Genomic DNA, 23,802 nt, shown 5'->3' with positions numbered 1-23,802 from the left:
AAGTTGTCCCCATGGTCTCTAAGTCTAACTCAAGGTAACCTATGTAAGGGATGTCCAACCCGTTAGCTACAGTTATCTTAAGCCATCCTGCTGTTGAAAGCATGTCTTCATCTTCCCATAATAAGTGTTCTCTGAAGAATGACTCATGGATAGTGCTGACTTGGCTACCGGTATCCAGCAAACAGTTTGCAGCATCCCATCAGGTTTGCGCTTAGTGGGACTATCATTTGTTTTTCAACACAACAATGACTCAACACACCTCCTGGCTGTGTAAGGGCTATTTGACCAAGAAGGAGAGTGATGGAGTGCTGTATCAGATGACCTGACCTCCACAATCACCCGACTTAAACCCAATTGAGATGGTTTGGGATGAGTTGGGCCACAGAGTGAAGGGTAAAGCAGCCAGCAAGTGCTCAGCATATGTAGGAACTCCTTCAAGGCTGTTGGAAAAGCATTCCAGGTAAAGCTGGTTGAGAGAATGCCAAGAGTGTGCAAAGCTGTCTTCAAGGCAAAGGGTGGCTACTTTGATGAATCTGTTTAACACTTTTTTGGTTACTACATGATTCCATGTGTTATTTCATCGTTTTGATGGCTTCCCTATTATTCTACAATGTTGAAAATAGTAAGAATAAAGAAAAACCCTTGAATGAGTAGGTGTGTCCAAACGTTTGACTGGTACTGTATATCTTTTTTTTGCTAAACAGCCCCACCTGCCCTGAGTGGTCGTCACTGCTCCTGTTAAAGGATGGAAACCGTAGGGTGTACCAAGTGTACAAGGAGTTTCATGGAGATAGTTTAGCCAGTGGGTTGAATATATAACAGTTGTTTTTGTATTCAGTAAAAATATCATGACCGCTTTTGAATAATATATGTACTTTATTTTTTTACACGGTTTGTGAAGATTTGATTTCTGTTTTTAATGGTTGGAATTTGATTTGCACACAACAGTGGAAAAAAATTGTTTTCTTTAGGTTTTCTGTTTATGGTAATTCTTTATCCGAAGCAGTAGGTGATCTTGTATCTGCCACTCTGTTGCATATCCTTGTCGCTATCTAGAACTTAAAATGGTTCTTTGGCTGTCCCCATAGGACAACCCTTTGAAGAACCCTTTTGGGTTCCATGAAGAACCCTTTCCACAGACGGTTCTACCTGAAACAAAACGGGTTCTGTCTGGACCTAAAAAGGGTTATCCTATGGGGTTCCTCTAAGAGTGCAGTCCTGTGTCAACAAGTAGGCGGATGAAGCAGGTGAAACAGTTGAATAGCCAACTGTAAAATAAAGTGTGACCTATTGATCTTACTTTTATCACCATCTTTACTCTCTTTCTTTCAGTCTGGAGTTATTATAAGCTCACATTTTTACATTACATAATGGTTTTTCTGCACCTGTTGAAAACCTATTAAACCTATTTAACCAAATGTATAAATAGATTTAATAGAATGAACCCCCGTTAGACTGTTGGCTGCTCTCATATGACCATTGCTATATTAAGTGTGGAGTCCTTGCCAACTCCTTTGCAGAGCGTGTACCCAGTTTATTATTGCAGCTCAACTGTTATGTCCTTCCCTCTAGAGCATATGTCTCTGACCATATCCTGACTCATTACATTAGTTTTTTTTTCAATCTTTGTGGTGAGGTTCCAAGTGGTAAACGGTTCAGTTTTACAGTATCTTCCCTTTTTTTTTTAAGTATACCTTTTTTTGGGGGTGGGGGGGTTGGCACAGTATTTTGAAAAGATGTTAACTATAATTTTGACTCATTGGGATTTTTCTGTCTGTTTTTTTGCTGCACCATTGATATGGCTCTACTGTTCAGATTGCAATCAATGTATTGAAAAGTGTAAATATTGAATTCTAAATGTAGCCTATTTTGCGACACATCAATGAGCCCTATTTTTTAGTAGATGTAAATGATAAAACATGCTGTTATCAAGGCACAAGGCAAGACCCAAATGCAGACACAGGAGGCAGATGGTTGGAGTCTTACAATGTTTATTAACCCAAAGGGGTAGGCAAGAGAATGATCGTGCACAGGCAAAAAGGTAAAAACCAGATCAGAGTCCAGGAGGTACAGAGTGGTAGACAGGCTCGTGGTCAAGGCAGGCAACGCTGGTCGACTTGGAAACATACAAGACGAACTGGCATTGACAGACTGGAAACACAGGTATAAATACACTGGGGAAAACAAGTGACACCTGGATGGGGTGGAGACAATAACGAGGACAGGTGAAACAGATCAGGGTGTGACACCTGTCTTTTGTTGATCTTCGGCAGAACTTGTGATATTTCACATGCACAATGCAACGTATTCTGGCTCGCTGCTTGTCCTATCTGAGTCTCAAATTCCTAGTAATTTTCTGTAAATACTGTGATGTATTGTAACACAATAGACAAATGGGACAGAGGCTGAATCTGAATATAGACTTATCAGTCACCAAACTCCTATGTGTATCCCTATTAGCGCTCTTCTTCTTGCACTTAACCTCTGAGAAGCCCAGCGACTTGAGGGTGTCTGAAATATGCTTAAGGCTATTCCCATCTCACATACAAGACATTGTTGAGCATTACCTCTGATCCCAGTCAACTCTTCACTTTCAACACAGTCATCTTGGAGTTCAAATGACACAATGCTTCGTTCACACACCAAAGTCCTTTTTATTCGTTTTTTATTGTGGGGAAATTGAGATGTGGAAAAGGAAACGGGTCATGTGTACAGGGCGATGATGTGTAGTGGGCAGTCCAAGGTGATTGGTTGGGTGATTGAGAGCTCGTGATTGGCTCATTTACTCCGACTCCTTGTCCTCTCCGTGTGTGATAACGTAGCACAGGTTCTTGTAGTCTAGATTCCCGGCGACGTCCAGGGGGAAATTTGTGAACATGTCTTCAACCTGGAAGGGTGAAGCACACAAAGGTCATGCAATGTCATGGGTTGAAAAACTGATTGGTAACTGTTTTCACCTTATGCTAATAATACATTAACCTAGCCTTTTAGCACTCCAAGCTGAACTTGGTGTGTATCGTTAGTTAAAATAAAAGTGAACACACATGCATCTCAAGTCACGATCTGGCCTTCTTTGAATAAGCCGAGATGAGACCGAAATATCCACTCATGGTTGTGCTTTATGCTATGTAAACGAACCATGATACACACTCATTCAAAATGAATGCAAGTTATTTCTGTGAGTACATCAATATGCTTTTAAGAAAGGAATGCCATTGTCTTATAGGGTCTCATATCAGTACTGCGTAAGCTCACGGGAAGTATATAGGCCTCCTGTATATAGTTAGAAGGGGACAGTGCTCTGGATGGGGGCTCTGATCAGATTCACTGTCTTTGTGATGTAATACAGGATCACTTTTGTGAGGACCAGATGGTCTGAGGGAAACGTTTGTTCCATAGCTTTACTGGGCCCTGATGGGGCTCAGGGTCAGCGATAAGTGGGTTAGAGGTATAGTCTATGAAATGGACTTGTGTGATGGATGGGACTCTGACAGGAAATGAGGTATAAGTCAACCAGTGAAAGTTGACTGATTCCAAACACAAATCCCACTGAGCCTCAGAAACTTGGGAGAAGGACATTACCTCAGCTTCGGTGAACTTGTCCGCCTGAGACATGATGTAATATTTGATACTGGAAAGGAAAATGATGACTTGTTAGGTACAGTACATCAACCGTGACAGTGAGTTCTTTTCTCAGAGTTGGCTCCAAGAAGTTACACTTTTTTCGTTAATTATTTCCTAAAAGTCACAAGAAAAGGTCAAATTGTTCTACAAGAATCTATAAAACTACTGAAACTATTATTGATGGGTAATTATCAGCAACCATAAAAGAGGTTCAATAGATTCGAATTTAGTAATTTTTTAAAAGCAATTCTAATGCCTTATCTATTACTGTAGTAGTTATTGACTTCTTGAATAATTCCTAAAGCGACTAATTAGAGCATTTTAGGAATTTGATCATTACTAACTGTACCGCATACACATTAGGGGATAGAGCGACAGCTACTGTTGTAATGTTTGACAGTATTAGAATTAATAAAGTCCTTACTCCTCTCCCTTGAGGACTCCCTGTCCCTCGGGGTCGAAGATCTTGAAGGCATTAATAATGGTCTCCTCGGGGTCAGTACCTGAGAGAGGACACTTTTTTCAGACATACAGCTGGTCTGTCTAAACAGAGTAATTTGCCTCATGTCAGTCTGAATATGTGATTGTTATAAGCAATAGCTAGTCATAATATTTCAGTTTACATGTGATGAACCATATATGACATGTGCAAGCCTTTGTGGGCCATACAGTGGTGTCGCCTGACCTTTCAACTTCTCGCCAAACATGGAGAGGAAGATGGTGAAGTTGATGGGTCCAGGGGCCATCTTTAGCATCTCGTCCAGCTCATCATTACCCACGTTAAGACGGCCTGCAGAGACACACAGGACAGGAAGAGATAGAGGTCAGAGGTCAGTGGGACCACTCACGTGACCAGGTGGGAAAGTACAGCAGCACCAGAGCCATGTATTATTTATAGAGTTGGGCCAACTTTTAGAATGTTGAATATTGTTCTAATTCTGAACATTCAGTTACATAGCATCAGTGTCATGTATATAGAGAGTTTGGCCAGGTTTTAGAACGGCTGCCATGTTAACACCTTTATTCTCGAAATGTTGGTGATGTAACAATAGGATAAGAGCGCCTCTGACAATTCCCTATGGAATGACCGACTGTAAATAATCAAAACAGAGCAGCGAATTTAACAGGCTATTTATTGATTAACTTTCAGAATCATGTGTATCCAAGTCTGTACTGTGTTGTGGACTTCTGGTGTCAACAAATTGCATATATGGTATCACTGGACATCTTCATAGGTTTTGCAAACTATAAGAAATAAACGGCACAATGCAGAAGTGTCAATTATTACTTAGCAACGGCTATGGAGGAGAAAGTGGCACTCTCTGAACATTTATGTGATGTTAATTGGGTGCTAACATGGCTGCCATATAATTTGAAGTGTCATGTAAATGGTTCATAATGCTCATTATAGACATTATATTCCCCATGTAATGTTAATGAGGTGCTAACATGGCTGCCATAGAATGTTGGGTCATGTACAGTACCAGTCAAAAGTTTGGACACACCTACTCAGGGTCTTTCTTTATTTTGACTATTTTCTACATTGTAGAATAATAGTGAAGACATCAAAACTATGAAATAACACATATGGAATCATGTAGTAACCAAAAAAGTGTTAAACAAATCAAAATATATTTTATAGTAGCCACCCTTTGCCTTGATGACAGCTTTGCACACTCTTGGCATTCTCTCAACCAGCTTCACCTGGAATGCTTTTCCAACAGTCTTGAAGGAGTTCCCACATATGCTGAGCATTTGTTGGCTTGTGTCCAAGCGTTTGACTGGTACTGTAAGTGCATCATATTGTAGAAACCTTAATGGGCCAACTCTCTAAATACATGACTCTGAGCAGCACAGGTGTTATGGTCAGAGATTGTTGTTTGGATCAGTCATTCTCAATATAAATGTTTGTGTTTTGTGGAAGCAATCATGACACTCATTGGAGATATCTGGAGGACAGAGGGAGGGGTAACTTCTTGTCCAAGGAAGATAACTTCACCACCAATTTTATACTGCAAAGGGCCGTTCTCCAGAGGAGTAAGCATTAGCCTTAGCTCACCCAGTGCACAGAATGTGTCCCTCAGGTCGTTCTTGTCAATGAAACCGTCTCTGTTCTGGTCCATGATGGTGAAAGCCTCCTTGAACTCCTGGATCTGGGCTTGCTCAAACATGGAGAACACATTGGAGCTGGCCTCTGCTGCCTTCTTCTTTGCCTTTTTGGGTGCCTGAGATACACAGGGAAATGGCTATTACTTTGAGGTTATGATGAATAACAACAGCGTACATACATTTCAATAAAGTTTGCATACATTGACTTTGATTTTGAATTATTTGACAGTATCATGATATTATATGACTGTTATAAACTGGGCGGTTCGAGCCCTGAATGCTGATTGGCTGACAGCCGTGGTATATCAGACCGTATAGCCCAGGTATGACAAAACATTTTTTTTTTACTGCTCTAATCACATTGGTAACCGGTTTATAAAAGCAATAAGGCACCTCAGGGGTTTGTGGTATATGGCCAATATACCACACCTAAAGGCTGTGCCCAGGCACTCCGCGTTGCATCGTGCATTAGAACAGCCCTTAGCCGTGGTATATTGGCCATATACCACACCCCCTTGGGCCTTATTGCTTAATTATATTCCATAAGTTATAATAATGAATAATAAGCAAGACTAATGACATAAATTACATTTATTGGGTTTTGCTCATTTCAAATGCATAACCAAAACTATGAACATCTAACATTGAACTACAGAGCACAGCATGCGGTCACAAAACTACATGACTATTAATATCTCTAATTAAACGTATCACTTTTAGAGCATGCAAGCTTTCAATATTGAAGAGCCACAGTTCACAAATGTTTACAACACTGTAGTAGAGGTCAAGCGTTGCAATCAACAGAGTCGGGCACCCCAAAAAATGATTAACTATTTGAATGGCGTTCCTGCTCTTTACATTGATTGGATACACTGTGGAGATGGTTAGGGCATATTATTATTAGGTCCTACTTTTATCAGACCTAATAATCACAGTTATTACTAACCTTCCAAGATATTCTTTCTTCTTATCATTCAAACATGTTTGGTATGCAATCAAGCTCCCCCATCACTACAGTTTGGGATTTTAATTACGATTGGCAAGAAATTTACTCCGTTAATTTACCATTCCGCACAGCTGTTATCAAATATACAAGAGTGCTCGCTCCTTGATTACCTCAGTAAATTGAATCTTAATAAATACATTTAAAAACATCAACACCTGTCTACTTCTGAAGTAAGCTTAGCTTCTCCAAGAACTCTAAGCATCCTATACACCATGAAAGTGAGACACTTAGTTAACCCCAAGGTGAAGACGAAGACAAGTAGAGAGCAGAGAGTGAGGGAGGTGTCATTCTTACCATTATGTCAGGAGCTTCTCAGTTGTTCACTTACGCTTGAGAGGACACTAAAAAATGACCCTGGTCACTTATATAGCGACACACTTGGCTCCTCTGCCCACCTGCTCTATGTTTAGACAATGGGGGAACGTCACCCAAGGCATGCCAGCCATATAGAGGACTAACACCCACTGCCCCCAGCCCCCCATTATAATTGACCCATGCAGGGGTGCTGTGGCTCTGAACTGTTTATGTGACACCTTATTTTAGGAGCAGGGGCCACGGTCAGACAGTCAAATCCGGCCCCTATCCTCGAGGAGGGGACAGTGTGAGTTGTGAGTATGTGTCAATGCCTCAGACTTCACAGATCCTGTAGTTAGGCTGGGTGCGACACCGCGTCTCAGCCCGCCAGATTACCACGGTAATGAATTGATGCCCTTGTCTATTTTGCGGTGGAAGGACACGCTTTGAACAGCTCTTGTGTGGCTTTTCATTAATAGGAGTGTTGGACACCATGGAATGGCTAAGGTCACTGAGGTCACCGGGCTTTGTTGATCACTTAACCATTGTATTGTCTCACATTTAAACGTTATAATCAACCCCTAAGATATTTCTTTAGGTAGGTGAACAATTCATTTAGCAATCACTACAGAGATGAATACAGGAAATAACATTGACACATTGATGTCAGCTGCACTCTCAACATAGCTCACTATTGTCAACCAATTCAGTTGTGCTCACTGCTCAACATTTGTGTCTGAAACAGTATTTTGGGACCAAAGTATGTCATTATTGGCAGCTTATAGATGTCTGGGTTGTATAAGCCAAACACCAGATTCTTGATAGAAACATAAGCCCTTCAAATTGAACAGTCAAGCAAGAAAATAGCTCCTATTTACCTCAGTTGTACAGATATGGACCACTGTTGTGCTGGCGGCACTTTATGTTTGTGTGGAAAACAGGTGACCATTGTTCTGTCAGACGGCAGTAACTCATCTCCACAGCTAAGCAACCTTGGAGAGAGGCCTGTTTTAGCTGAGTGATAGGTTGTGTGTGTGGTTGTGTGTGTGTTTGTGTGTGTGTGGGGGGGGTGGGGGGGGGGGGGGGGGTGCGTGCGTGTACAGTAAAATAAAACGTTCTGGTATGGGAGAATGGGCTTGGGGAGACTGTGGAGAATGTCCTATTTGCTGTGGTCCCTGGCACGCCCTTGCGTGAACCAAAAGGGTGAAGATATTTTCCCCCAGAGGACCACTGGGGGGTTGTGTCCATGTTGGGTGCTGCTCCAAGCAGAGGTAGTGGAGAGGAGTCAAGGTCTCCAGGGGCAACAATGCCATGGGCACTGCATTCCTCTAATAACACAGGTGGCTTGGGCTCCTTCCTGGCATGTGACGGACGCATAAAACTGGCCAGCGGGGCGCCTCCCGGGTGGCGCAGTGGTCTAAGGCACTGCATCGCAGTGCTAGCTGTGCCACCAGACTCTGGGTTCGAGCCCAGGCTCTGTCGCAGCCGGCCACGACCGGGAGGTCCATGGGGCGACGCACAATTGGCCTAGCGTCGGGTTAGGGAGGGTTTGGCCGGTAGGGATATCCTTGTCTCATCGCTCACTAGCAACTCCTGTGGCGGGCCGGGCGCAGTGCACGCTGACCAGGTCGCTAGGTGAACAGTGTTTCCTCCGACACATTGGTGCGGCTGACTTCCGGGTTGGATGCGCGCTGTGTTAAGAAGCAGTGCGGCTTGGTTGGGTTGTGTTTCGGAGGACGCATGGCTCTCGACCTTCGTCTCTCCCGAGCCCGTATGGGAGTTGTAGTGATGAGACAAGACAGTAACTACTAACAATTGGATACTACGAAATTGGGGAGAAAAAGGGGGTAAATAAATAAAATTTAAATAAAAATACATTTAAAAAAACTGGCCAGCGCTTTGAATCACTTCATTATTCTTGCACCCTCAAGGCCCTCCCCCATTAGCATCCAGCCCTGTCAATCACTGTATTCACATAATCTGTGTAGCCAACTGGACCACACTACCAGGCATGTCAATCACTTCAATAATTATCCCCTTACTTTTTCAAGCATCTCTCAAGTTAGTATTTAGTCTTGTGAGAGTATGCTCACCTTTGAGTGTAGGCCCTATTATTAAACCTTTCCCAGTAAATGTTTTGAGTGTGTTGGCTAATCCCCTGACAGGGGTAAAGGTCAAGGATCCATCCGATCCACCTGCAGCTCACTCTGTTGTCAAAGGGCTTTGGCCAGCTGAATTTATTATAGGCTACTCTATCAGTCAGGTTTTTGGCGCCCCCTGGTGATTAAACTGCAGTAGGTAACTATGAAATTGACAACAAGCTCGTACTATACAGACAGACACCCTATACTTAATTGCCCCCTTAACACTTGTGGAGATCTGAGAGGATTTGATAAGAGTAAGCAATATGGAATAACCTCTGCCAAGGAGGGCAAGCTTGAAAAATTACAAAAGGTGAATGAAAAGGAGAACTCCTAGATTCTGCAGAGATAATGCAAGATAAGGCAAAGGTACAGTACTGTACATTAACAAAGCTTTTTTGGAGGGTAAAAAATATGTTTATGACTATGTATACTGTAAGTGGTTTAGTTATATTTACCTCAGCTAAATTGTATTTTCACATGATTGTCAGTAGATGGCAACGTATTCCCAGAGAAAGGCACTGGTCACGCTTGATACCATCTCAATTTAGAGTGAAACTAGACATAACCAGGTAGAGTGGATGAACCTCCATTTTAGATGTTAATCCATTCACCGTGTTTACATATTTAGGTAGTAAGTACCTGATTATCTTGTAAAAAAATTACAGCTATTTACCCCACAGAAAAAGAAAAACAAAGTCTGTCTGATTTATAGTAATGAAAAATGATATGACATTAATAAGCTATCAATTTATTCCAATGATGAACCTGTACTTGTACCAATAATAGCACTATAATATGATTCAGATTCCATCTACACACAAACACTCCCACAGAGAAGCACACAAACCTCGCTGGGTGGCTTTCCCCTCGCCCTCCCAAATCCATTCATTTCCGATGTCTTCTAAAAGGCTAGCATTTCCTTAATTAAAATTTAATCCAGAATGCCGTCTCCTTAAAACGAGGACTAGCCTCCAGAGGAGTCTTATTTGATTAAAAAAAGACGAGGAGGAGAAGTCCTGGGTAGATCTGCGTGTGGGGGAGACGGCCCTAATTGGGCTCCCAAGGGGGCCTTGCCTGATAGAGGGAGAGAGAGGGGGGCGGGGGTAGTGGTAGCACCAGGCTCTGGTGGATTAGGAAAACAAATTGCCAGTGGGGAGGAAGGCGCTGGGATGAGCACTCCCTGAGCCCCTCGCTGAGGAGAGGGGTGGAGCATAGAGCCGCAGGAGTCTTCTGGGGCCCTCCTCAACTCCCAATGCCCTCCTCAGCACCGCACTTCACTGCACTGCACGCCTGGACTACTGTCTGCTACAGCTCCCTCTGCTGCACTCTCCCTCTCTTCCCCTGTATGATTTCCGCTCTCTTCTTTCCCCTTTCTCTCTCCCTCTCTCCTCATGTGTGAGCTATACTTCTGCTCCCTCTCTTCCTCTCCCTTCTGAGTTATACTTCCACACGGCACCTCTCTCCCTCTTTCCTCTTACTGTTCCTGGGTTACACTGCTTCCTCTGTTCCCCCTCTCCCCCCTCTGTCTTCCTCCCTTACCCTGCACACTTGTATGAATGTTTGTGTGTGTGTGTGTGACTGTCTGACAGTCATACGAGGGAGCCCAGCCAGGGGAGATGGGGACAGGAAAACGTCTCCTTCTTAGTTCCCTCATGGCCTGTGTTCATTCAGCATGTCACAGCTATTGTTGTGTTCCATTGGCACAGCAATGCTTTGTTTGAATTAGCCCATGGCACAATTTCTATATTTTTATGTCTACAGTTTCAGTACATAATGTACTGTCATTTTGAATAGGAATTCAATTTGAAGAAATATGATGTGTGCATGCTACTATTAATACCCCTTTGAGTGATATTCACTGCTGTACGTCCTCCTCTATATGTTAAGCCAACGTTGATACCATTTTTCACCGCAGCACACCGCATTGGCAGGTTGATTAACTGTAATTTTCCATTTTAATTGGGGAATCCCAAACATAATTAATCATCAGAATGCTCCCCACCCCCACATCTATCCCCACCTTTCTCCTTCTCTCCTCTCTCTCTCTCTCTCTCTCTCTCTATTTCTTTGTTTTGTGACAGGAGACGTTGGGGAACGCTCCTCCATCAAGTTTGCCCATCCATGTCTGTTCAGTTCCCATCTTCCCCTGCGCAAACACAATCGTCACACCAATGGGCCTCCTTGTTAAGTCAAAGATAGCTCCCGGAGCTAAAAGATAGAAAAAGAGGAGCTAGCTGGTCCCTGCGATACTGACGCACTCACACGCATGATTACCTTTAAATGGACTGCCCTGGTGAGGCCAGGACTGATGGCGCTGTGGATCTACCAGACTCACTCAACGTTTAGAGAGAGTGAGAGACAGAGGAAATGAGCGAGAAAGAGGGGAAGAGAGACAGAAAGGATAGAGAAAGAGATAGAGAGAGAGGGGGGAGGAGGGGATGTAGAGAAAGAGAGAGAGAGAGAGAGAGAGAGAGAGAGAGAGAGAGAGAGAGAGAGAGAGAGAGAGAGAGAGAGAGAGAGAGAGAGAGAGAGAGAGAGAGAGAGAGAGAGAGAGAGAGAGAGAGAGAGAGAGAGAGAGAGAGAGAGAGAGAGAGAGAGAGAGAGAGAGAGAGAGAGAGAGAGAGAGAGAGAGAGAATGAGAGAGAGAATGAGAGAGAATAAGGCCAACATAGTAATTTTATTAAAATAAATATATGTTTGTGGAGAGAAAAAGTGATACATGCATTTAAATCTGAACTGCTTTCAGAATGTTTTTTTTCCAGGATTGTCTTTTATTACTGTAATGTATCCTCTTTAAAGCCTCCCTCTGGAGATAGGACAGTATACATTTGTTCAACATTTCTGCACAAGTCTAGATTAATTGAGACTCATCTTTACTCCATTCAGAAATGAAACTATATGGGTTGAACAGAGCCATTAGTCTCATTACAAGTTGAGCATTTCTTTGTAATAAATAGTCTAAAAGAGCTATATATATATATATATATATATATATATGTATATATATATATATATAGCTATATATTCTCCATGATTATGATTATGTCATTGTGTTTGTGTGTTTGTGTGTGTGTCTCATCTGTCTATCTGTCAACCAATCTGTCTGTACTGTACGTATGATTGTTTGTTTGCCTTTGTATGTTCTTCTACTCTACTCATTTAATTGAGATTGTTCTAGACCACTCCCTGGGCCTGGGAGGGTTCTAGTGGGGGAAAGTGCATGACAACAGACATGGTGAGATAATACTGACAAGGTGTCTCTCTCTTTCTTTCACTAATGATACCCATGAAAGCTGGCCTGTCTTTCAGGTTTGATTTCTAATCACTGTGCACCCCACCCAGCCCAAGCATTAACTGACAGGAAATGTATACGGGTGAAGGGGGAAAAAGTCACTCATAAATGTAAAGTGCAGCCATGAATGAGCTGACAGGAGTTTTATGAGGGATTTTAGGAGGTTTTGACTCACTATGAATAAATTGACTCTATCGTATGGTTTGCTTAGGTGTGTGATGTATTTGGTAGTCTTCCGAATGTATGGAATTTGAAATGAAGTAGTCAAAGATAACTTGTTTGAGTACATCAGTTCATCGGCTGCATAAGTTGGCAGGCAATTTTGTAGTTTAATAGAATCCACAGATGTTTCACCTAAAGACATTCATGTACTCTTTGCTTCTTAGAATGATTCATTAGATAACATAATGTCTGTCTGAGCGAGTGGGATTATACATTTCATATGTTTAGGAGAACAGACTAGTTTGGTCTGCATTCCAATGGTACGCTATGTCTTATGGGGGATCTTAAATACATGTACGATTACATGCATAAAATGACGGGGTCGAACAAGTGTGCATTTCCCTCTCTACAAGTTGGCTTGCATGCAGTGCCATGGGATTGTGTTAAATGTTAAATGTGTCTGGTGTTTCTCGTTACCCAATAGCCCCTACTTTTCAACAAGTTATTCTGCCACTTATATGCCAAATAACTTTAAGAGCCAGGGATTTTCAACAGGAGTAATTGTGGCTGGCCAAAACAGCCTCTGATTCTATGGTAACTTAGACAGGCTATATTATTTCCTGCAAATGAAACAGAATGGAAATTTCCCAGCTTATCATTGAAGCAAACATTCTTGTAAAATTACATGCAAATAGTCTGGAAAAATGGTAGCTTTAATAACGGCTAAATGTATCATTATACACTGTGCAGGGTTTAGCAAAAGTGCAAAATACAAATGCAAGTTTATATTATGTATTTTATGTAAATAACCTTTATCAGCATAACAATGTGGAACATAGTGTGAATAAGGGAAACAATATATATGAAAATATAACACTACATTCAGGCCAAGGCAAATAAATAATGTTGTCAATAGTATACTGTTTAGCAGTGAACAAAACTTGGTTATATAATCACTGTGATTACATTATTTTTATTGGTGATTTTAAAATAATTCTAACTGAAATCCAGCAATATTCAAGTTCTTAAATGTGTTAAAGTTTTGCATGAGTTACTTGACATGTGTTTCTTTGTTCTATAATAAACAAAAACATCAAAGTTGTGATTAAATTATTTAAGTAGACGTTAGGCTATTTTTCTACCTACAAGACTGATAAAAGGTGTTGTGAATGAATTTTAAAGAACAAATATGGAAACTTTCCAATCGAAAGTAGAATAGTATATACAGCACAACATGAAAACTATAGATTGCAGCAGATTGCTTGTATTCCCATTTCAGATCTACAGGGGCGCTGTTCTCCCAAATTCAAGTTCAAATTCAAGCACACATTGCTGAGACTGCTGAAGTACTGTATTGATAAAACATTCGGCCATGCAGTCAAATAATTAATATGTTTTCACAATGCAAACTATACATCTTAGTCACTACATTTACTAAATAAAGTCCATGTAAAGAATTTACAATAAAAAATAATTTACAATAAAATAGTTCTAACCACCTTTCACAGTGTTATTCTTAAAAACACTTCAATAAATAAGATAATATTTACATGAAATAGAACTAACGGTTTAAAACACCAAAACTATTAACATGATTAGTGTAAAACGAAATATTATAGAATGATAATCTTAATACAACAATTAATAAATGCATTTGAGCAATGATAAATAAGTAGCACACAGAAATTAGGCTACAGAAAGAATAGCAGAAATAATAGGCTACATGTAAAACAAGAGTAGGCTAATACTACATTTCTCACGCATTGCCTAATCTAATGGATAGTAGCCTATATGAAATATCAATATTGGCAATCACATGTCGAAAAACTAATAAAATCAGTCCAAAACACACACTCGACAACAAATCTTTCAGCATTGTTCACGATCTACATGGAAAATCCATCCCATGTTTTAGCTGTTAAAGAAATTGCCAACTCCCGTTCAATAATTCTATTCTGTGGCCCTATTCAATATCACAGGTTCATGTTCAATAACTCCATTCCACGCCCATGTTCAATAAGCGATGTCCCTGTTCAATTGCTCCGCTCCGTGTTTTGCGTGCGCTCCCCCTCCTTTCTACTGAACTCCAGCCCCTCGCTCTCTCTGTATCAGCCTCTCACTCCGTCTCAATATGTCTCAAGATGGCGGCCAATGCGGGATCGATGTTTCAATATTGGAAGCGCTTTGATTTACAGCAGCTGCAGGTCAGCCTTTTTCCTTAAAGTTTCTCTGCTTTCTTGAAGCCTTATGCGTGGCAAACCGTTGTCGAGTTGTGGCTTCGCTCTTGAGCCCCTCTTTGCCGGTGTTTGTGGCCGCTTTTGGAGCTCTCTTCTCCCATTGATTAAAGCGGCTCTCTCGTTGATCGGAAATTGATCCTCTTTGTTCAATTCCCATCGATCAGACATCATGGCCGCGGGGAAGCGGTCACTATGGCAATTCCGGGAGCAAAGGCGATTCCACTCTCATGGAAGACTATTCTAGTGCAAAACTGGAAACTTAATACCTTTTGAGAGGATGTATTTGATGTTCTTGATGCGTTTTGTTTGAATAATTTGGTTAAAGAAAATAAGTGCATTGGTTGTCTCGAGCTCTCGCGGGTGGCGCTGTGGTGCTGAAACGAGATGGGTGCAGAAGAGTTAGGTGACTTATGTTATCTGTTTTACACTGGGAAATATTGCGTTTGAATAAGAAATATACAAAATGTTGTGATAGCATACATTTCATAATAGCTGTTTATAGTTATTATTTTCGCGAAAAGCTTATCGCGAAGCCTCGTGCTCCTTTTTTAGGGAAGTGTTTTGCCTGCATCTAGGCAACTCGGTAGCTATTTTAAAAACAAAAACAGTTTGCTGATGTCTAGTTTGTGTCGTGGTTGTGTTAATCTGTAGAAAAAATAAGTGTTTTGATATACAGGCCAGCGAAATTGTGATGTTTACTCTTTATGCGTAGCCATGGGCTGTAGACATGGGTATTCTTACCCAAGTTCAAGTTTGCGTTATTTCAATCTGTAATAGTTTACCATTAACTAAATAACCAAGTTGTATGTTTTATTTCGTTTGAATTGTGCGCTCAATATATTTTAAATGCATTATGAGTGCTCGAGACACTTTTGCTTCTATAAGATGTTTATCTGCTTTATAATTCATAGTTCTGTATGAGCATGCACTGCAGTTTAAATTGAGCACGTATAGACCTACCCAAATTTGATAAATCGCTTATTTTATTTTGATTTCACAGGTTAAAGTTATCTAAGACTGAAATTTGAATTGACTGTTGACTAATCGACAGAAGCAACTTGGGAGTGTCATTTTTGCATATTAGGCAAACGTGATTGGTTAATCAATAGGCCTATAGAATGAAGGTGTTATTGAATAGTCCCAATGAATGTGATTCGCGAATGTGTTCGTTTTCATGAGGGATAGGCTTTTTGTTACATTTAAACAAACTACTACCAATCACAACATACGTATTAATGTAGCCTATATAGTTTAGTTAATCCTTTAAAATCAATATTTGGTTACTTTTTATTTTTGGCTTTTATTCTGATTGGTAAATTTCAATGAACCTAGTTGCCTACTAAAAGCCTATTCAACTCCGATTTCGTGGATGTGTCGTTTTTGCATGTATTTTACAGCCTACAACAGTAGGCTAATGATTCTCAAATTAATAGGGGGTGTAATATCGATTCAGGTGGCCTAGGCTACTATCAAAGGAATGTTTGAAATGTACACGTCACTGAGTCTCACGGGTTTTTGCACATCATGTCAGGAGGGGGAATGAGACAATGCGTGCCCTTTTCGATGGACAATATTTCCATCCCAAGATTAGAATGAAGTCTATTTAAAAGGTTCCGAAAATATTTTGTTATTCATCCGTATGCCGTTTATTTTCGACCATTGTTTTCCATGCTACGGAGTGTCCGCCATGGTCTTCTGCGGCCAGGGAACAGGTTGATCTCAATCACAGGGATGTGTTTTCTCAGCTATTTTGCCCGGTGCGACATGTACCGTTGGCTCTTGAAATCATTGTATGTTTGAAAATACAATGTGGGTGTATTTGACGGTGTATTTGACGGCAGGCTCCTACTGTTCTTTCCCTATCTGAATTTGTTCACTCTATTTTGCGTTCAACTGGTTCAGGGATTTTCCGGAGGAATATTTCCATGTAACCTAGGCTCTCCGTCTGAAATATTCTTTTTGTAGAAGGAAAATAGCCTTACGCTTTTATGACTGATTTATGATTCTCACGCGAGGTGTGCTTTTGGCGCCACGAATATAATGCCTCATATTGTACCCACTGTAGCCTAACCCCCGACAATTGAGAGTTGCACATAGGCTCTTATTGTGTCTTTATTTAAATAGTTAAAGCGTTCTGCTTCACATTCTGTATAGCAATAAAGTCAACATTGATTACATTTCATTTTGAAATGGTCATTAAGTTCATATAACTTTATGGCCACAGTTATCTACACTGAACAAAAAATATAAACACAACATGAGTGAGCATTTCTCCCTTGCCAAGATAATCCATCCACCTGACAGGTGTGGCATATCAAGAAGCTGATTAAACAGCATGATCATTACACAGGTGCACCTTGTGCTGGGGACAATAAGGCTCCCTAAGGCACTGCGTCACTACAGACCCTGGTTTTTGGTCAGTGTAAATCAAATGGAATTTGTAATAGGCCTACCTTATTTAAGCAATAAGGCCGGTGGGGGTGGTCAATATATGGCCAATATACCATGGCTAAGTGCTGCTCTTATGCAGTGTGGAGTGCCTGGATACAGCCCTTAACCGTGGTGTATTGGCAATATACCCCAAACCCCCGAGGTGCCTTATTGCTATTATAAACTGGTTACCAATGTAATTAGAGCAGTAAAAATAAAGTTTTATTTTACCCATGGTATATGGTCTGATATAACACAGCTATTACCAATCAGCATTCAGGGCTCAAACAACCCAGTTTCTAATTGCATTTATAAACAGGGTGGTTTGAGCCCTGAATGCTGATTGGCTGACAGCTGTGGTATATCAGACCGTATAACAAAACATTTATTTTTAATGCTCTAATTATGTTGGCAAGCAGTTTTATAATAGTAATAAGGCACCTTGGGGGTTTGTGGTATATTGCCAATATACCACGGCTAAGGGCTGTATCCAGGCACTCCACACTGCAAAAGAACAGCCCTTAGCCATGGTATATTGGCCATATACCACACCCCCGGGCGTTATTGCTTAAATAAGGTATGCCTATTACAAATTCCATTTGCTTTAAATTGAACAAAAATATTAATGCTACGTGCAACAATTTAATTGATTTTACTGAGTTACAGTTCATGAGGAAATACATTCATTAGGCCCTAATCTATACATTTCACATGACTGGGAATACAGTTATACATTTGTTGATCAAAGATACCTTAAGAAAAAATGGGCCTCACAATGGGCCTCAGGATCTCATCACAGTATTTTTGTGCTTTCAAATTGCCATCGATAAAATGCAATTGTGTTCATTGTCCGTAGCTTATGCCTGCCCATACCATAACCCCACCACCACGGGGCACTCTGTTCACAACAGCAAACCACTCACCCACACAACACCATACATGTGGTCTGCGGTTGTGAGGCTGGTTGAACGTACTGCCAAATTTAAAAAAATTACTTTGCAGGCGGCTTATAGTAGAGAAATTAACATTACATTCTCTGGGAACAGCCGTGGACATTCCTGCAGTCAGCAGCCAATTACACGCTCCCTCAACTTGAGACACCTTTGGCCCTATTGCTTAATTATACCAATGGGATTGTTGAATATTTGTTTCTGATTGGCTTGAAGGGCATTCTAGAGCGTGCATTATTTCCGTATAATGCACGGTACATTTGCACGGTAGAATTCAATGGCTATAGTGTTGTGTTGTCTCTAATCGTGATGTGTGTTTTGTCCTATATTTATATGTTATTTATTTTAATATATATATCATTTAATCCCAGCCCCCGTTCCCACAGGAGGTCTGTTCTTAACTAATTTGTTCTTAACTGACTTGCCTAGTTATTAAAAAATATATATAGTTCATTATTACATGTTCTATGTTTGAGCTGCTTTTGAAAGCAAAAGTCTAATTGAAAACATTATTGGCATTGTTGAATTAGATTTTCTTAATAGCAAGGTAGGACTGATGGTTTGGTTAGCTAAACTAGCAAGTCTGTTTGTTTGGTTATAGCAACTACTGTCGCTATCTAGCAAACCTGCAATCGACTTCAGTGGATGTTGAACACATTTCTACCTGCAAATGAACACATATCCAGGGGTAAATGTGCTAAATTATAGCCATGGTCTAAAAGGGATAGTTAGCTCGGGGCTCTATTCGTTCTCTGGAAAATAATGCAACTTTGTGGAAGGGTAGTTCCACTGCTAGCTCGTCATTCATTATTTTCCAGATCGCATAGCTTTTCATTGATTATCCCTTACTAATTGGAACGTCAAAACCAGTTAAATAGGATTCTGAAACGACACAGGTAAGAAATGTATTCTCAAGTACAGTTATAATTTGTCTATGTAGTTTATATCTTAAGTAATACATTTAGGTAGATATATCTTGCATTATTTAGGTTAAAATCTCATACTGAGTGTTATGTGGGGTATTTTTTATGTTTAGAAAGAGTGAGCCATTAATCTAGTCAGAAACCTTAACTACTATTATCAATCATTCTAAACAAAATGCTTCTTCATCTTTTATTTAACCTTTATTTAACTAGGCAAGTCAGTTAAGAACTAATTCTTATTTAAAATGACGGTCTACCCCGGCCGAACCCGGATGACGCTGGGCCAATTGTGCGGCGCCCTATGGGACTCCCAATCACGGCCGGATGTGATACAGTCTGGATTGAACCAGGGACTCTAGTGATGCCTCTTGCACTGAGATGCAGTGTCTTAGACCGCTGCGCCACTCAGAACTGCTGCGCTTCCCAGAACATAAGACATGTTAACTACACATGTCTACCTATGGTATCCATTTAATGAGTGTGCATTGACTCTTGACAGCCATACATAGTTCTCGCATAAAGTATGCGTCACGTAGGGTTATGTTAAGAGCCCAGCAATAATCATGTTAAGACCCATCCAATGATATTAGTCAAGACAGCTGCTCAGCAGAGAGGAGCGAGGCGAGGGCCTGTCTGGAGGATCCAGACCCGACAGCAGGGTGGACTCAAGATTTCACCTCTATTATTGATGACAACTTATTTAATTTGCTGCAGTATTGCCACCGGTGAGTCTTTCTGACAGGGTATGCTCAGGCTTGTCAGGCACTGCGGTATGGCCTTTTCATCACCAGCAGCCACAGCCTCTTTTAATTGGACTCCCAGAATAAGGAGTTGCTAGTGATACCACATGTACATGTTACAAGTAATAAACCAGTATATTGTTTCTGTTTTTATGGCCTTCTCAAATTGGTGCATTCCAAATGGGAAAGACATTAAGCTTCAAGACAAACCTTAAATGGCTCGGCAGAAATAGGATTTCTGTCTCTGAGCCACTATCCCAAACAAGGCAACTGCTGCTTTCCACTCAGTGATCACCTGGGAAGCGCATCAGATGATGTGAATCCAAGATGTTGTAGTAGACCCAATGGTGATACCACCAGACATTCTAAAGCAGTTTATTTCCAACTGGAATGTAAGCTTATGTCTACAGCTTGTCAGTGTTACAGGCATTGAATGAGTTACAAGGATCAAGATGAATGTTTCTTCACAAGCTGTACGGGTACGTTCATGCAATCCTGTCTGAAAGACCACCTACATCAGCGTTTTCCAAACTAGGGATCGCAACCCCACGTGGGGTCGGCTGATTTGAAAATGGGGTCGTAAAAAAAAAAAAAACCCTGGCTTGGTTTATAGAACCTGGGTTACGTCAGTAACCTCTGGTAGCCGCTAGATGCGGTGGTGATAAACGGAGGGGTTTCTGTTTTCTTCCTACAAATGTGACTATTGAACAGTTTAAGCTATAAAATATTATGACACCATCACTGAAAGATAAGACTCTCAGGAACATGTATGTGTCTTCTGTTTCCCTTTGAATGCCATCAGGCCACACATTACTAATTATAACAGAGTGGAGACAAGACACTAAATCAGAATGGGGGGGAAAGAACATCGATGTTCTTTTCTACACAAAAGATCATACATACAGTGGGGAGAACAAGTATTTGATACACTGCCGATTTTGCAGGTTTTCCTACTTACAATGCATGTAGAGGTCTGTAATTTTTATCATAGGTACACTTCAACTGTGAGAGACGGAATTTAAAACAAAAATCCAGAAAATCACATTGTATGATTTTTAAGTAATTAATTCGCATTTTATTGCATGACATAAGTATTTGATACATCAGAAAAGCAGAACTTAATATTTGGTACAGAAACCTTTGTTTGCAATTACAGAGATCATACGTTTCCTGTAGTTCTTGACCAGGTTTGCACACACTGCAGCAGGGATTTTGGCCCACTCCTCCATACAGACCTTCTCCAGATCCTTCAGGTTTCGGGGCTGTCGCTGGGCAATACGGACTTTCAGCTCCCTCCAAAGATTTTCTATTGGGTTCAGGTCTGGAGACTGGCTAGGCCACTCCAGGACCTTGAGATGCTTCTTACGGAGCCACTCCTTAGTTGCCCTGGCTGTGTGTTTCGGGTCGTTGTCATGCTGGAAGACCCAGCCACGACCTATCTTCAATGCTCTTACTGAGGGAAGGAGGTTGTTGGCCAAGATCTCGCGATGCATGGCCCCATCCATCCTCCCCTCAATACGGTGCAGTCATCCTGTCCCCTTTGCAGAAAAGCATCCCCAAAGAATGATGTTTCCACCTCCAAGCTTCACGGTTAGGATGGTGTTCTTGGGGTTGTACTAATCCTTCTTCTTCCTCCAAACACGGCGAGTGGAGTTTAGACCAAAAAGCTCTATTTTTGTCTCATCAGACCACATGACCTTCTCCAATTCCTCCTCTGGATCATCCAGATGGTCATTGGCAAACTTCAGACGGGCCTGGACATGCGCTGGCTTGAGCAGGGGGACCTTGCGTGCGCTGCAGGATTTTAATCCATGACGGCGTAGTGTGTTACTAATGGTTTTCTTTGAGACTGTGGTCCCAGCTCTCTTCAGGTCATTAACCAGGTCCTGCCGTGTAGTTCTGGGCTGATCCCTCACCTTCCTCATGATCATTGATGCCCCACGAGGTGAGATCTTGCATGGAGCCCCAGACCGAGGGTGATTGACCGTCATCTTGAACTTCTTCCATTTTCTAATAATTGCGCCAACAGTTGTTGCCTTCTCACCAAGCTGCTTACCTATTGTCCTGTAGCCCATCCCAGCCTTGTGCAGGTCTACAATTTTATCCCTGATGTCCTTACACAGCTCTCTGGTCTTGGCCATTGTGGAGAGGTTGGAGTCTGTTTGATTGAGTGGGTGGACAGGTGTCTTTTATACAGGTAACGAGTTCAAACAGGTGCAGTTAATACAGGTAATGAGTGGAGAACAGGAGGGCTTCTTAAAGAAAAACTAACAGGTCTGTGAGAGCCGGAATTCTTACTGGTTGGTAGGTGATCAAATACTTATGTCATGCAATAAAATGCGAATTAATTACTTAAAAATCATACAATGTGATTTTCTGGATTTTTGTTTTAAATTCCGTCTCTCACAGTTGAAGTGTACCTATGATAAAAATTACAGACCTCTACATGCTTTGTAAGTAGGAAAACCTGCAAAATCGGCAGTGTATCAAATACTTGTTCTCCCCACTGTATTTGACTGATCTTCTGAACGTCCCAATACCTTTGTGATGCATTTGTCACTTCAAATCATCCTTCAGATTGAAATACTGTCAAAAGTACTGTCAGACTGATTTGTAATAGACTGTCATAACCCCAATTTTTTAAAAAGTTAACATTGGCCGTTGATTACATAACTCTTTTGACATGCCGGGGTGACTTTTTAAAAATCAAAATGGGGTCGTGGGTCAAAAAAGTTTGGGAACCCCTGACCTACATATTAGGGCTGGGAATTGCAAGGGACCCCCCCTCGCAGCTACAAACTGCATAGTTTTTTGGGGACTCAATGCTCAAACTTAGTCTAAGTGGACAAATGCTAAGTGGACAAATGCTACTCCCAAATGCTACTCCCACTTCACTATCATTATATTCTATGCTACTCCCACTTCAATCACTATATATTATATGTCCTGGATATTTGTCTAAGGTCATTCAACAAATGATCAGGGAGACTACAGTTTATACACACTACAAATAATGCATGTGCAAAGATCAGAGCTGGGGGCTAAGAATTTGAAGGAAATTAATACACACACACAACCCCTACAAGCCCGTCTCTCAGGTGTGGTGACTTTCAATATTTCCCCGCTCATCTCAGACAGACAGCCCACGGGAGCTTGCCCTTTGAAGCTTGGAATAAAAGGGTTTCTTGTCAGGCATTTTTTGGGACATGTTCCTGCGCTGCTTACAGTAGGCAGCTCAGTGTGAAACTTTGAAATGGCACCATTACAGGGCTGCCTTTTGAAGTTGAAAGGACGCCCACAGTTTCCTATTCAGGCCCTTGCTCTCCTGATTAAGTTTGATTTGGCTGTTTACATTCTTTGTGGGCCAAAAGCTGCCTCTGTCCCCCATGTGCCAATCCCATTTCTCATGTGAGCCCTCAGACAGGGCCTCCTCAGAAAGCCTGCTCTCCTCTCCGTGTCAGATTGTCAGTCTGGTCTTCATTAGCCACTTTGTTCACAATCCTCCCCATGAATGAACAAATGGCGTTTATCTAATCTATATTATTATTTTCCATGGCTTTTATCTCCAGAATGTCGCAAATCTGTTTTTGATATAGTGCTTTATTGAAATTATCCATCTGAGGCGTGTGTCGTAAAATCTGTAATTATAGCATGTTTAATGTTTTACAGTTTTTCCAGTGAACATTGCTTTTAACTTAAATTTCTGATGTGGAAAATGTAAACATTTTCAGGTTATTATTTTCCCAGAATTAATTTGGGTTTTAAACTATTAACACCTTTAAGGCAGACTGTAACATCTTTATGTGAATGAGCTTTATTATGTATATTGGGCCTACATTAAATTATAGTGAGAGCATGGTTGGAGTGTCTGGTTTGCAGTAGCTAGCTAAG

General features: G+C 41.2%; 2 protein-coding genes across 10 annotated transcripts in view; one reads left to right on the top strand and one right to left on the bottom strand.

Moving 5' to 3' along the window:
- Positions 1 to 2,648: 2,648 nt before the first annotated feature.
- LOC139531752 (myosin regulatory light chain 2, ventricular/cardiac muscle isoform-like) lies at positions 2,649 to 10,593 on the bottom strand. 2 transcript variants are annotated; one of them, XM_071328530.1, is made up of 6 exons: positions 10,025 to 10,593; positions 5,684 to 5,849; positions 4,310 to 4,414; positions 4,049 to 4,127; positions 3,583 to 3,631; positions 2,649 to 2,887 (listed from the first exon to the last, which is right to left on the bottom strand). In XM_071328530.1, exons 1-6 carry the CDS (start codon positions 10,064 to 10,066, stop codon positions 2,783 to 2,785), a joined length of 546 nt encoding a protein of 181 aa, XP_071184631.1. In that variant the 5' UTR covers positions 10,067 to 10,593; the 3' UTR covers positions 2,649 to 2,782. The 2 variants fall into 2 exon arrangements, with proteins under 2 accessions (XP_071184631.1, XP_071184640.1); XM_071328539.1 differs by lacking the exon at positions 10,025 to 10,593 and adding an exon at positions 7,034 to 7,158.
- A 4,128-nt stretch (positions 10,594 to 14,721) lies between these two features.
- Positions 14,722 to 23,802, top strand: part of LOC139531724 (homeobox protein cut-like 1) — a 243,665-nt gene continuing 234,584 nt past the window's right edge. For all 8 annotated transcript variants that reach the window (XM_071328489.1, XM_071328508.1, XM_071328468.1 and 5 more), the window contains exon 1: positions 14,722 to 14,835. In XM_071328489.1, coding sequence (XP_071184590.1) covers positions 14,773 to 14,835 — 63 coding nt within the window. In that variant the 5' untranslated portion in view covers positions 14,722 to 14,772. The remainder of the gene's footprint in view (positions 14,836 to 23,802) is intronic.

The sequence above is a fragment of the Salvelinus alpinus genome, chromosome 1, assembly GCF_045679555.1.
Source record: "Salvelinus alpinus chromosome 1, SLU_Salpinus.1, whole genome shotgun sequence".
Taxonomy (NCBI): Eukaryota; Metazoa; Chordata; class Actinopteri; order Salmoniformes; family Salmonidae; genus Salvelinus; species Salvelinus alpinus.
This window is presented reverse-complemented; position numbering and strand designations above follow the sequence as displayed.